This window comes from Micrasema longulum, unplaced genomic scaffold (genome assembly GCF_059751315.1).
Source record: "Micrasema longulum isolate JH-2025_06_02 unplaced genomic scaffold, ASM5975131v1 h1tg000931l, whole genome shotgun sequence".
Classification (NCBI taxonomy): domain Eukaryota; kingdom Metazoa; phylum Arthropoda; class Insecta; order Trichoptera; family Brachycentridae; genus Micrasema; species Micrasema longulum.
The window spans coordinates 172,558-187,653 of NW_028278122.1; the positions used below are offsets into that span (position 1 = coordinate 172,558).

General features: G+C 31.0%; 2 protein-coding genes across 2 annotated transcripts in view; one reads left to right on the forward strand and one right to left on the reverse strand.

The window, feature by feature from the left end:
* The window catches only part of Hs3st-A (Heparan sulfate 3-O sulfotransferase-A), a 228,658-nt gene that overhangs the window by 141,665 nt on the left and 71,897 nt on the right, over positions 1 to 15,096 (forward strand). The window lies entirely within an intron of this gene.
* LOC148278076 (uncharacterized) overlaps positions 1 to 15,096 on the reverse strand; it is a 32,544-nt gene that overhangs the window by 3,381 nt on the left and 14,067 nt on the right. Inside the window, exons 9-13 of the mRNA XM_088231911.1 lie at positions 11,668 to 11,812; positions 6,133 to 6,284; positions 4,548 to 4,707; positions 2,836 to 2,959; positions 453 to 588 (exon numbers count right to left, since the gene is read on the reverse strand). Coding sequence (XP_088088037.1) covers positions 453 to 588; positions 2,836 to 2,959; positions 4,548 to 4,707; positions 6,133 to 6,284; positions 11,668 to 11,812 — 717 coding nt within the window. The remainder of the gene's footprint in view (positions 1 to 452; positions 589 to 2,835; positions 2,960 to 4,547; positions 4,708 to 6,132; positions 6,285 to 11,667; positions 11,813 to 15,096) is intronic.

Below are 15,096 nucleotides of genomic sequence, written 5' to 3' on the forward strand. Positions count from 1 at the left end.
TTTGTGTTCTCACCTGGAATCGAACCCGAAACCTTCCGTATGTGAGTCAAGCGTCTTGACCACTACACCGCGGAGGTCGCCTGAATGAAAAAATAACGCAATCCTTATCATGTACATTTTTTTTTTTGATTTTGGTACTTTCATTAAATTTTTGAATTATTAAATGTTCACGTGTCTTCTTTCTCTCTTTTCTTCTGGTTTAGTTAGCAGTACTAATACTCTCTAAAGATTCGATTTTTTTTCGACAAGCCAAACAAATTAGCCTGATGAGTCTTACAACTCATAATAATTTGGTCATGTATTTTGGGTACCATAAAGTGTTGTGTGACAAAACACATATTTTTTTAAAACATGCATTTTTTCTTTGTATTACCTACGCACATTTGAAAACTTTTGGTTACGCATTTATGAACAAAAGGTATTAAAGGTTTCATTGACTGTTATTGCCTTACCGTCACTTTGATCTTGCTTTTCAAGGCTTGCAACTCCACCCTGAGCGCTTCACTTAGCGCCGTGACAGCGTATTTACTGGCGCTGTACATCCCCACCGGAATATCCGGAAACTTTGGTACCACATGTCCTGCAATGCTGCAAATATATCACGATTTACTAAATAAACCTTTTTTATTAAAGAATTCAGCTCATAATAATACTTTCTTTTAAAAAAATCGTTTGAAATAACAATATTTTGATCAGTCACTACACTAACATGCAAATACTAAAATACACTTTTTATTGAAAATAACCAATCATGTAACTTTTAACCTCTAAGTCCCTCCCCTTCCCAATCCCCCACTCCCACATAATTTACAACATACCACTAACTACTATAAACCTAATTTTTAGTGCATGTTCGGACATGGTGGTGATTGCATCCCCCTATAACTCTGCATATGATTTAAGTAATTTTTCGTAAATACTTTGTCAACCAAATTTGTTGCAACAGAGGGATAACATTTTTGAGAAGAGAATATGGATATCTAGGTATTTACAGGGCTTAAAACTATTTTTTTTAATTTTTTTTTTTATATATTTTTTTATTAGAATTATTACTTGTCATTGGCTGGTTAAGATAGCTATTTTACACACTCTGTAACATTTGCCATTCTGCCCATATTTGAACATCTACATTTCCTCAACTCTTCCATCTGTTAATTTTTGTGAAGTAAAAGAGCTTAAAAATTGATCATGTTGGTGAGATTCATCCGGCTATTATATTATTATATATTGAGTGTGTCTGGATCATTCTAGATTTTTTTTAGCTCGAAAATTGAAAAAGCAAGCAAAAAGCGTATTTGATTTTTACGTGGCATTTTTACTTGTTATGTCGTAATAATAATATTTTACATCTACATTGAAAAAATATGTTAATAATTCGTTTATCAAATTGAATAATACTTTATGTTTAAAAATGTGTTTTTTTGTATTTTTATTTACATTTACATTTTTTACAAATAAACTATTAGGCCGTTTTACTGCAGGGATAGGCAGAGAGGATAGACCGCCATATTACTCTGTCTTTTCATACCGACCTCGCTTCTTCTACAGTCTGTCATTTAGTATTAATTTGTTAGGGTGGTAATTAATATTTGATTAATAAACACTACATTAAGTCAAATAAATTGTAACAAAAGTGTAGAACATTACTATGTATATTCAATTATGGCATCTGTTATTTAAGTCTTTGTGTCATTCGAAAAAACTCAAAATATTGTTTTCTGTGTTAAGTTATTATAAAATATTTTGGCTCAACGCAGATTTGCAATAAAAAGGTGAAATATACGCCATCCAATAAAATTGTATTTTTTAAAACATCATCGGGTTTTTTTTTCTATTGTAGTTTAGTGCTGGTTTCTTCCATCTCCGACAAATCAAATCCGTTCGTAGAAATATTCCTATAGACGCAACTAAAGCTCTTGTGAATGCTTGTGTCGTTTTGCGTCTAGATTACTGTAATGAAATATACGCAAGTCTTCCAAAATACCAAACTAATAAACTTCATAATAAAATAAATAAAACAACTTTGTTTTTAACCACCGATCGGTTTCAAAGCAAACAAGCTTCTTCGTCAAGGTTTACGAATCTAATGAATTAATTCCTATTTTATTTTTATCATGTTCACTAAATACAACACGTGGATCCAATAAATAAGGTCTTTTTTCCTTACAAGGCTGGTAATTTGATATCAATATTTTCGAAGCTAGATAGGAGAGGACTAAAAAGAAAGGCTTGATTTATTGGGTCCACGTGTAGTATTTAAATAAGAATTAATTCCATTAGATACGTAAACCTTGACGAAGAAGCTTGTTTGCTTTGCAACCGGTAGGTGGAAAAAAAAAAATAAAAAAATTAGTGATCAAAAACAAAGTTATTTATCCCAAATCAAAAAAAATTATCCCCAGTTAAATCCCTTCATGAAATAGCTTCAAAACACATATCGGACTTTTGTATTAGGGAAAATACATGTCAAAGAAAATAACTCTCAGGTCAGCATTTGAGTCAGGCAAAGGAAAACTTGTCAAAATCCGGCGCTCCCCAAACACTAGGTTCGGAGATCGTGCTGTTGCCGTTGCCAGCCCCTTCTACCTGGAACTTGCCTTCAAACATACGAATCATCGACAGCCCCAGTCAGTTCAGATCCCAACTCAAATCTCACTTCTTTAAGTAATCATACCCTCAATTTTAAAGCAGAAAATATAATATGTCAGTTTAGCTCAGTTAGAATGTAAGTTTAAGTATACAATTGTAAAGCGCCCTTGAAGGGATTTTTCACAAGAATGGCGCTTTATAAATGAACCAATTATTATTAAGATAATGACAATGCTTTTTTTTTACCTATTTATATGAATGATGTGTCCTTTATTATGTTTGCGCATTAATAACAACGCCTCCCTTGTAACAATACTAAGACCCAGGACATTGACATCAAGTGTCGTTTTCCAGTCTTTTGTAGCGCCATCTTTAAAATAAAGTAAAAACAAAATAGAATTAAGTATAGTTTAAAAAAAAAAGTATTCATTTTATAACATTATTTATTAGCAGAAAGGTTGATTGAAAAAAACGCATTGCTCACCGCTTATTACTTGTTACTTAACATCATCATTCCCTTTCCGCAAATGGTGGTGCATAGAGCACTGCATTGGTACACCAATCGCAGCTTATCTTGATCATTTTTGTTACATTAAGGTGATCAGTCTTACGTTTCAGGTACCAGTCCAGGGACTATGAAATATTCTGGTGTTTAAACACCCTTTTAAATAAATATTTCTTATCAACTATGTCGGGAATCGAACCTGAGACCTCTCGTATGATAGGCAAATGCGCTGACTATTTCACCGCAGTTTACTTTTCAGTTTGTATTAAATATAGTGTGATTTAATATATTTTTCATTATATTGAGAATTAACATAAGTTGTGTACGTTTTTTTCTAAATTTTTAAAAATGCACCTAGGTAAAAAAAGGTAAAGATTATTCTGCTTCACAAGAAAATATTTGTGCTTTTGCGTTACATTAAAAAAATATATATTACAAGCCTTGTTAGCTAGATAAAGTTGCTAAAAAATGTAAATATCATCAAATATATCAAGAAATAAATAAACAAAACTATTTTTCAATTAAATTTTTTGGTTTCCTTTAGAAATATTACGTGTTAAGTCGTGTCCATCTTTAACAAATTTTATTGTGAGAACCAAAAGTAAAGAAAAAATTGTTAAGGTTATACCTACGTCATTTGAATACATACATTTTTTCTGCTCTACAAGATATTGTGTTTCATTGGTAAATGAATAAAAAAATGTATATGACGAAAAAGCTAACACAATCGCAAAGTAGAACACAAACTTTCTATTTTAATGATTGTTTTTAAATTTTTTTATAATTTTTATTTTTTCTTTAGATATGAATTGAAATTTTCACTTTACTTTGTTTAATTGTTTATGTTATTTTGGTTACATTTATGAGCACACACCATTTATACTTGTAAATATATTTTTCCTTGTGTTTAAAATATATTCAAGTAAATGGCCATTCTTTTATTATAATTATATTATTTTTCTCTAGTTTCCTTCTTTTTTAAAAAATATTTTAAGCCATGTAATCTGGTTTTGTTAAGCTTTTTTCTTTTCTTTCTTCTTCTTTATGATATATTTTTTATTTTTCAAGGAATCAAAAACAAAATAAAATATAATTTTATATGTCTACAAAATTATGTTTGTACTATTTCACTTGATTCTTAATTAAAACTAATGTCTGAGCACCCGATGACAAACTATTTGTTAATAGTTTATGGGGACAAAACATGTTTTAGTACCTTGTTTTCTTTCTATGATGTATTTATAATCTTTCCGACTGTTAATTTTATTTATACAATCGTGGCTATTTAACTTTTTCATTATTATTAAGTTATTATCAGAAAAAACCTCTACTAACAAGCCGCAAGAAATGGCTTGTTGCTATTTCATTTTTTTAAATGATATGTTTTTTATGTAAATTAGTATTTTAATGTTTAAAAATAAACCAATAAAAATATTTCAAAAATATTTTTTACCTAAGAGCGAAGCAATTTTGCACACCCCAGCACTGTTTACAAGAATATCTATGGTGTTGAATGTAGTGGCTATCCATTTAAACAAATCAATAATTTGCTTCTCATCCAACAAATCACATTTTTTGGGATGAATTTTTCCCTCTATTAATTTCGCAATATCCTATAAAAAAATACATGCAACAGTCTCAAAAATTACATTATTATTTGAAAATGTATCAGGAAACGTAATAGTCTAGTACACGAACGTCTTTATAAAATAGAATTTTTAGCATAAAAATTATACTGAGTATGTTCATTTTTACTAAAACTAATTCCAAAATAAATTTGAGACTTAAATTATATTAAAATATTTCAAAAAATAAAATGAAACACTTTTTTGAACAATACGTATCGTTTGAATTCCAAATTTGTTCAAAGACTTTGAGGATTGTTTTTTCAAAACAAGATATTCGCTCCAAAAAGAGTAATGCTATAGTAAGATGTTGAAGAACTCAATCGGATACCAATAAAAAAATACTAATATACTCGTATAATAATCTTTTTTAAATTTAATTTTTGAAAAATTCGAAAGCCCCAATATTTCATCGATCAGATAATGTTAAATAAAAAATCATATTTGTGTTACTAGAAATAAAGATAGAATAAAGCTGCCATGAAAAAAAAACTTAATTTCAAAATTGCATTACGTGTTTAGGTATTAAAATGTATGATGTAATGCCTTAATATATGAAGAATAAAAAGAGTTTGATATAAATAGATATCTAATTAAAGTTAGTGTAAATATCATTATTTGAATTGACTTCCGTAAATAAATAAATAAATATTAAATAAATAAGTTTACACATTAATTTTAATATAAACTAACTTTAGACGAATAATAAATATGCCTTTTTTGTTTGAAGCCAGTTTTGAAACGCATCGATTACCTGAAAAACTCACCAAAAATACGCTAAAAACTGGCTTAAAAAATATCAATCTCACACGATAAAATATCGCGTTTTAGAAAATAATTTCAATAACTTATATTGGCTGCTGACGAAATATAAAAGAAAATTATAAACTCACAGTTAAATTGCCTTTAGGTTAAGTTGTAAGGTGTAATTTTTTTAAACAAAGATCGTTTACGCGATTTGACGCGAATCACAAAAAACCTTCTCCTGAAAAATTGCGTTTCAAGCGAATGTCGTGTTTTGAAAAAAACGGTCCTCAATTATTATTGTTGCTATAAAATACTACTTATAGTATACCGTCATTATTGAGGTATAAAAATTGCTTTTCTGTGCTCGTTCAATCAAATCATAAATTGTTCATATAAAAATGAATTCATGTGCAAATCAAAGTAAAATAGCTTAAATTAAACATTTTTACCGCTTGAAAAATTATATTTTACCACATTCAATTTATTTTGAAGTCTTTTTTTTATGTAACCAAACTACACACGCATAAATTTTTTAATGTATTATAAAGTAGTTTTATCAAATTTGTAAGTTAAGATATAACATGTAGTGTTAGAATACGTTTATTTTTGCTTTTAAAACAAATTATTTACCAAAATTTAAACAGACAACCCAAATAAAAATCCTACCTTTATTTTTTCTTCTCTCCTCGCTACTCCAATTACAATAATTCCTTTTTTCGCCAAAGATTTAGCAATGGCAGCTCCAATTCCACTACTTGCTCCTGTTACAACTGCAACTTTTCCTTTCCATTGATCCATGATATAAAAAGTTTTTGATAAATGATTTTAAAAACACGAAATTAGTCTAGCACCTTCGAGGACAAGCGATACACTGTTGTCACGTTTGAGGGGAATCAATTTAAATTCATATCTAAATAGGTTTGTATTTTGTATTGCACCATGTTAGCATTTAATGCTATTTTTCTTTTTATTTAAATTAGTTAACTCGTGAATTTTATGAATTTAGCGTGTGAAATGCTATTGCTGTATTTTTTTTGAAGAACAGTAAATTTTTGAACTGTTATGTTGAATGATTATTTAACATTTGTCTTCAATTTTAAAACCAAAAAAATACTGCATACAACATATTGAAATCACCAAACATAGTGTTAAATCACAACACAGAATCAAAATATTGCCTTGAAATTAATCGAAATTAAATCATAATTCGAATCTAAAACGGGGAGTAGAAAACAAATGTGTTAGGTCAAAATGTTGACCCCAAGCCGTATTTAATAGGCAAATTTTGGTTTCAAATATAATCTCATTTAAAAATATCATAAATTATTTTATGTTTTTTTTCCTTCATTTTATATAAGTTCCAAATTTAAATATTTAATCACTCATTTCCCTATCCGCATTCAGTGGTGCTTGGGTCACTGCATTCGTACACCAATTGCAGCGTATCTGAATTATTTTCTTAACAGGGTATGGTAATAAATCTTATTAGGAACAATTAAATATTGAATTGTAAAACAACCTATGAAACCAATATTTTACACCCTGTCATGACTCGAACCTAGAACCTCAAAATAAGTACAAAACCGTACGGTTTATCTACCCAGGCACGAAACATTTTTTTACATGCTTTTTAGGATTATTTAATATTTTTCAAAAACAACGGGTTTTTTTGCTTAATTCATCCGGTTTTTTTTTAAATCACTCTAATTTGCAAATACTTTTAGCAGTTATTTTTGCTATTTATAATTTATAATTAATTCGCAATTCGCATTGTTATTACGCTCTGACTAGTTTAAATAATATATTTTACACTTAATAATACAAATATAATGTGTAGAGTGACAAACTTGTTTATGGAAAAATAGCCACAAAAGTCTTATCTTTAAATTTAAGTTATCGAACCACAAAAATACTTATTGTTTTAAATGCCAGTAATATTTACTTATTAAAAAAATATATTTTTAAAACAGTCCATGTCGAAAGCAATAACCTACCATGCTGAGGTCACAAGTTTGATTCCGAAGAGTACTTTTATTTTCTTTTCATATATTTTTACAAAATCCTAAATAATAACTACCATATTTTGAATTTTTCCCAATGTTTGTAGACAAAATATTCCATTTCAAGCACTAGGGAGTTACAACGATTAACAAATTATAACAAAATTACAACAGAGCATTTTAAAGAAGGAAATGGAAGTATAGGCATTTACAGAGCTTATGACCTATCATTGGCTTATTTAAGTGGCCACTTTACTCACTGTAACAATCACCATTGGTGGCCTGAGTGCTGTAGTTGTTAAGACATTTGACTGAAATTCGGATGGTTCCGGGTTCGATTCTCGGTGAGAACACAAAAATTAAAAACGTGATTTTTCTCAAGCCTGGGTGTATTGAACTGTAATTCATCATTTTAATTGGGCCAAAAAAAAAAATTGCCTATGTTTGCACCTCGATATTTCTTAATTTTTTTCACCCGTTGATTTTAGTTGAGTTTAAGAGCTGAAACCTTTATTAATGTGAATAGATTCATATAATTTAATTTTTCACATACTCGTACTTTTTTTTACTACTTCTTGGACCAGTTGGTTTAAATATAATATTTTAAGTGTATCCTGATGTTTGTAGACAAAAAACTAGATTTTATCCCCCGGGGATTTATTAAGACTTACACATTACAACAAAGATGGAGAACATATTAGATAAAAAAATGTGTCGATCTTATTATTCACAATTTCAGTACGATTAAAGCATTGTTTTGTCACACACGACGACATAATATTTCTGCGGAGCATTACGCCTTATCATGATGAAAGTTCGTTGGGGAATGAAGGCCTTAAAAGCAATTAATTATCCACGAATAAAAATGATATTTTTTTACGCCAGTAACGTATCAATTAAATTATTCGCCATTAAATAAAACGAATAATAATCCAAATCGATACTGTTCATTTTTATTTATTTATTAATCATATATTCCGCCTAAGCCAAATACAACAGTTATATAAAGAAACATGTGTACAAGAAACTGAAGAAAAATAACATAAAACTTCGTAGTAAAGACAAAAAAGGGCAATTAAATAATAGTATACTATATATTTATGAACACGATCAACATACTGTATATTACATCTTTATCCTACACTGTGTTAATGATGAAAAGATCAATGAAAAGCCGGAAGATCTACCCCAAAGAATTTCAAGTTGTGTTCAAAGAATTTCACATTCCGAACATTGGGACATTAAAACAAAAGTTGCTCTTAGAACATGTGGTTTTAGCACATTTTGACTTCTGGTGACATGGTTGGGAACATGAAAAGAATTTGATCGCAACAGAGACGGAACATCACATATTATATCATGTAATATCTAAAAAATGCATTTGGGGGTTATAGTCCATTGATCGATGACACACACACGTGCAATGATTTCACCTGAAATAAATACGAACGACCAATGAAGCAAGTCTTTATTTTATATTGAACACAAGACATAATATTCTGCAAGACTAACGGAATCGCACGTAAAACGCCCGTCTACATAAAAGCAAGTCCTGCAGTACATTAACATTGTTTTTCTATGGGAAAATGAAGAACTACCTCAACCTCACCAACTGGGGTAGGAGCTCCAACTCTCAGCAATCTAAATCATACACGCATATTAGGTCAATCTTCGTTCCACGTTTCTTCAATGAAGACAGATTGAGAGATTGGTCTATTTCAAAATATGACCCCTTTGCAATCCGAGCAACCGTGCCACAACCAGGCCATCACCAACGCCACAAAATTGTTAAATTCATACTAAATACCAAAACAGAGATATTTTTTTCTAACTGGACCATACAAGTTAATAAACACAGTTTCAGCTACCTTTCGAATAATTACAATATGGTCATGGGGAAAAATGACAAATCCGACAAAAGACTTTCATACCAGTTGCCCAACTCAGAGTGAAAGAAGCGATGAAAGCATTTGAGTTAAATTAAATCGAATGGAGAAAACTCCGTCTCTTTGCCTTTCTTTCTTTCTCCCTACCATGCTTGAGGCCCCGAGTTAGATTTCAAGGCTGGCTATATATTTGTTTTCAGTTCTGTTCAGTGCCGAAAATCAGCGTTTATTATAGTAAAAAATACAATATATTCTAAATTTTGTTGCGACGGAGAGGAAAAACAGCTTGGAGACGGGAATATGGAAGTCTAGACAAATGCCTGTAAAATCAGGTAAATACCTGAACTGTCATTGGCTGGTTTAAGTGGCCACTTTACACACTGTTTAACGATCACCATTCTGCCTATGTTTAAACATGCACTTGTATAAACAATATGTTCTGTTAGCAAAACGTTGAAAAAGGGTACAATTAAGTAAAATTAGATGTTGTACAATTATGTAAAATTAAATAATAAACAAACAGATTGGAAACTGTCTATCCTCACAAGGTATGGTAAATATTTGTTTTGAGGTAGGCAGCATTCATTTATGTTTATAAAATAGCAGATTTAGACTTTGTAATGTGTAGTAAATCTTACAATAATCGTGGAACTAAAAACAAACAAACTTTAGAAATGTATGGAACTGAAAAAAATAAATGGGAAAAAGTCTAAAAAGGTAAAAATATGTGAAATTTGGCAAAATAACAATTTCTAAAATATGATACACTGACAAAATAAAAAGAATCACCCACAAACTCTTAATTGCTGCTCCAACTGGCTCCTTTCCATTTTTAAAAGCCAGTTTTTTGTACGAAAAATAAAAATAAAGTAACTAAACTAAAATATTTAATTGTGCCAGAACTAGAACTTGAAGGGTAAGACAGTTTACCTTACCATCCTGTAAAAAATGATCGAGATACGCTGCATTTAGTTAAACAATGCAGTGCTCCATAGTTCATTGACCATCAGGTGCGGTCAAGGGCTTGATGATTAATCAATGGTTGTTATGTGATCGATATGTGGTCGGTAAGAATAGAGCGGCTGGAAGGCTGAAATTTATTTGATTCTAGGCCGATTAAATTAGTTTTGCAATACGGGAAGTGGGAACAGATTTGGAGCGTTTATACTTATAAAGATTTCGAGGACATCCTTGTAAAAAATCATTGTTTTGAAATAAAAAAATAATATTTTCTTCAATAGGTTTCCTTGTACTTCACTGTTTAAATTTCATTCTCGAAAAATACATATTCTTAAGATAAAACCGATCAAATATCCTAGTAAAAACATCTTATCTTGTGTTTTTGTAATGAATATTGTTGTTTCAAAACAAATACAATAATGTATCCAGTAGAGCGGTACAATATTCTGTAATAACATATTAATGTAGTACCTACCTAACCTTTTTTCAAGAAAAACAATCCATTTAAACAGGGTTTTAAGAATGCCTTCAAAATGTTGTTTTTATTATAATGTATTTTCGACATCGAAAATAAAATTAAAGTTACCGAAATTTCATCAAATTGACTAGGTATGTTTTTTGATGAGCAATAAATATAGGTGATTTTTTTTTTTTGTTAAGTGATACCGTGAGAGCTGGATTTGTTCTGACGTTTCGGCTACAATTACAGAAGTCATTTTCAGGGTAAACAGAGTGTTTGGCAGAAAAAAGTATGCGTTTAAGTACTAGTAATTTGTACCGTGTCGCAGTCGGCAGTAGGCACACTTCTATTCGTTTTTGTAGTATGTAGTGCTGGGCACCATGTTGATTTTAATTTAAGCCCGTCTTCTTTGACTATATTATTTGGGTGTCTATGTATTTTAATTGCCGCTTCAAATATTCGTGCACTTTAATTACTGGGTTTATGTAACATTTTCAGTTTGAAGGCGAAAAAATGTCCGGTGTCTATAAAGTGTTCCGCTATTGCAGATTTGCAGGGTGCCTAAGTTTACACCCTCTTTTTGTTCGTTAATCCCTTTTGCGCCCTGTTTGTGCACACTTTATCACATCCTTGGAAACTTAGTTTATAATTGACAACATCATTACCTCGTAAGCTACAAAGAAGAACAAGGAAGAAGATATTACCAGAGGAATTGCGTACCTACCAATGCATGCAAAGTTTTGAAGAAACGTAATATTAAGAAACATAGTTATACTAGTAGACAGGCGGTACGAAGAGTCAGTTTTGTTTTCTGTCGCTAATGCACTAGATATTGGTTTAATTTAACTAATTTATATGTATATCAATATGATCGACTAGTTAGGTAGGTACTGACCAAGCGCCGCCACCGCGCTGTATCTATGGTCTCTCTGCTGTGGGCCGTTCAGATATCCTTTGTCTGTGGTAGTAATCTCTGGTGGGGCGGGGCGTAGGTAGTAGGTAGTTGTAAATACTTTGTTTCCTACTATTTTTGCGTCTAACTATTTAAATTTTAGTGTTAAATTTACAATAATACTGATGTACGTAACTGGATAACACGTCCACTGGTTAATTGACACTTGATACTTATTATAAATACACTTTTAGCAACGTGACAGTCTTATTATTTTTTGAAATTGTAAACAAGTAACTTTGTAATTTTAACAGTTGACTTTTCAGTCAAGTTATAGACAATTCTGATAAATGGATACAAATGCAAATCTTTATCCATAATATCCCACAAAGTTGTTGTTTTACGTCTAATTTCTCGAGCACGGAGTAGAATTGCGGTCGATTGATTGTTTTGTACATGTTTTAGGAGAGCAGCAATGTTTTCAGCTGATCTTCTCGTACGTTGTGGCCTAGGCTTATATTTATCTAATACAGAGCCTCTTTTTTTACAACTTTTCACCGAACGAAAAATAATGGGTTTTGATGGCACATTATTTGTACTCAAAATTTTACGTAATTTTTTAGTCGTCACAATAATTGATTGATTTTAATAAAATATTTTTACGATTAAAACACGTTTGCTTATCGAGTACTTATCTAAAATATTTTTTTTACATCGACACTTTCATCATCATCATTCCCCTTTTGCACCAAATGGCGCATAGGGCACTGCATTGGTACACCAATCGCAGCGAATCTTGATGATTTTTGTCACACGAAGGTAAGATGATCAGTCTGTCGCTTCAGGTACCAGTCCAGGGACTATGAAATACTCTTGTGTGAAAACACTCTTTTAAATAAACATTTCGTATCAACCTTGTCGAGAATCGATCCCAAGACCTCTTGAATGGTTGGCAAACACTGATATTAATGTTTACCAAAGTAATAAATCCTACCGGCGAACGCGGCTGTTTTGAAATGTACCCATCTCCGTCAGGACACTTATTACATTTGAACATTTGAATTCTTCATCTCTGTTGTAAAATGTTAAAACCAATGCATGCATTATTTCTTATTTGTTAAAGTAAAAAACATTCTAACTGTTGTGTATATTTGATTTTAAACTCTTTTCACAAAACTGATATTATCTCAGCTTCACTTTCCTATGGCTGGCTGTTTTCTGCATAACTACATGCATTTGTATCATAACCATCAAACCCTAATCCCCACCTGATGATTGGGTACTGAATTAAAAAAAAAATACGTGTAGTGTATCTCGACTACGTATTACATGAAGATAAGGTGATATGTATTACATTTCATGTTAACCCTCCCAGAAATAGAACGCAAGACCAAGCACGGCAAGCGTACACGCCATCCACTACGCTACGTCATCATCATCCACTAAATTTAATTGTTCTACTAAATCTTTTCGAAATTCGTTTGTAAATAGAACCTGCAATATGTGTAATCAGAAATTCAATTGAATTGATATTAATAACGTATCTTTAACTTCCTTTAAAAATTAAATTTCCAAAATTCATTCAAGTTATGATGTTGTGCTAAGGCGCAATTATAGGCTGCGGATTCAAGAATCCGCAGCCTATATTATGCAGGTTATGTGCAGTTCTGTATGTAGGCACATAATAAATGTATACTGTATGGTCAACTATAGTTGTATCATATATTATTGTGTTCAACTGTGTGACCAATATTCAAAAGTAGATATATTTTTAATAATATGTATTACATTTACATTTTTAGTATTATTATAAGTTAAAATATGATTTTTCTCAATCCTGGGTGTTCTTTGATGTAATTCACCACTGTAATTGGGCCTCCTGGCCTGTTGTGGTGCAAAAATAAAATGAAATGAAAATGAAAATGATGTGGGAGCCTCTAGTTGGACTTTATGATATGTATTTATAATATAATTTTATCTTATAAATGTCTGTTGGCTTTCCAATGAAATAAAAAAAAAAAAAAAAAATTAAATTATTTTATGTCCGCTCCATAGTTAGATCATTTGGTGCCCACAAAGATCCTCCAAGCATCTCTGTCGGCTGCCAATTCCTGTGCATCCTCCCGAGTCAGGTTCACGTCAGTCAGCAGTGGACGTCCAGGACGTCGAGAACCTGATGCCTTGTACAGTAGACAAACGTGGTTAAGACTCTCAGGACGTATCCGCAGCATACATGACCAAGTCAACCGTATCGCCTCCGCTTGATGAAAGTTGTCACCGGAGTTTGCTACGTCCGATCTCTTATTACTACACTACGAGCCAGACAATTATTTACTCGATTTCCTTTTTCGGATTTTTACCTGAGATTAGTCGTAGAGATGGAAACACACACTTAAGATTCCGGTTCTTTTTTACCTACATAACTGTATTCTTCATCAGCCCGAACACAGACAAAATTACGGTAACATGCAAATCTCATGTTTTTATAATATTTTTTTTTATAGAGTCTTTATTCAATAAAATATACATATTATTTTAATACATTATAAAGAAAACAAAGTATTAAGATATATTTTGTCCCGATAAACAATTCAATAATAGTTTGTCATCGGGTGCTCAGACATTAGTTTTAATTAATAATCAAAAAGGAATAAGAAGAGTACAGACATAATGCTGTATACGTATAAAATAATGAACATAAAAAATAGTTTAGAGATTTTTTTTTTTTTTAAAGTAAGAAAATAGAGTAAAATAATACAATTAAGATGAAAGATTAGTAATTTACTTAAATATATTTTAAATATAAGAAAAAAATAAAAAATTAGAAACACATATATAAATAGTGTGTGCTCATAAATGTAATCAAAACAAGATAAAAAATTAATTATACAAAGAATTAATATAAAATGTTAAATTAGTGTAAAAATATGTATAAAGTAGCGTAATTAGTGTCATAACGAAGGGAGGGGTACATTTTAAATCCGGTAGACATGGAAAGGTCGGTAACTGGTTAAATCCAAATATTTACTAATACACTGGAACTTTTTTTTACACCAGAATACGTACCACACACTACCGTGTGAAAATGCAAAAAAAAAATAAATTATCGTGTACTATTTATCCAACCTCAATTTTTTCTCATAACCCAACTTTTTCTTCTTCTTATCAGCCTGTTTCTCTCCACTGCTGGATATAGGCGTCTTTCAAATTTATCCATGTTTTTCTGTCCTGGGCACTCTGTTTTCATCCATGGCCCACGAGTTCGATGACGTCGTCAGTCCCTTTGCGGTCTCCCTACTTTCCTTTTACTTTCGTAGAGTTTCCAGTTTAGTATTTTTGGGGTCCACCTATCGACTTCTTGTCTCGCCACATGACCCGCCCACTGCCATTGTTGTCTTCCCACTCTTTCTGCAATATCGGTTACCTTTGTAC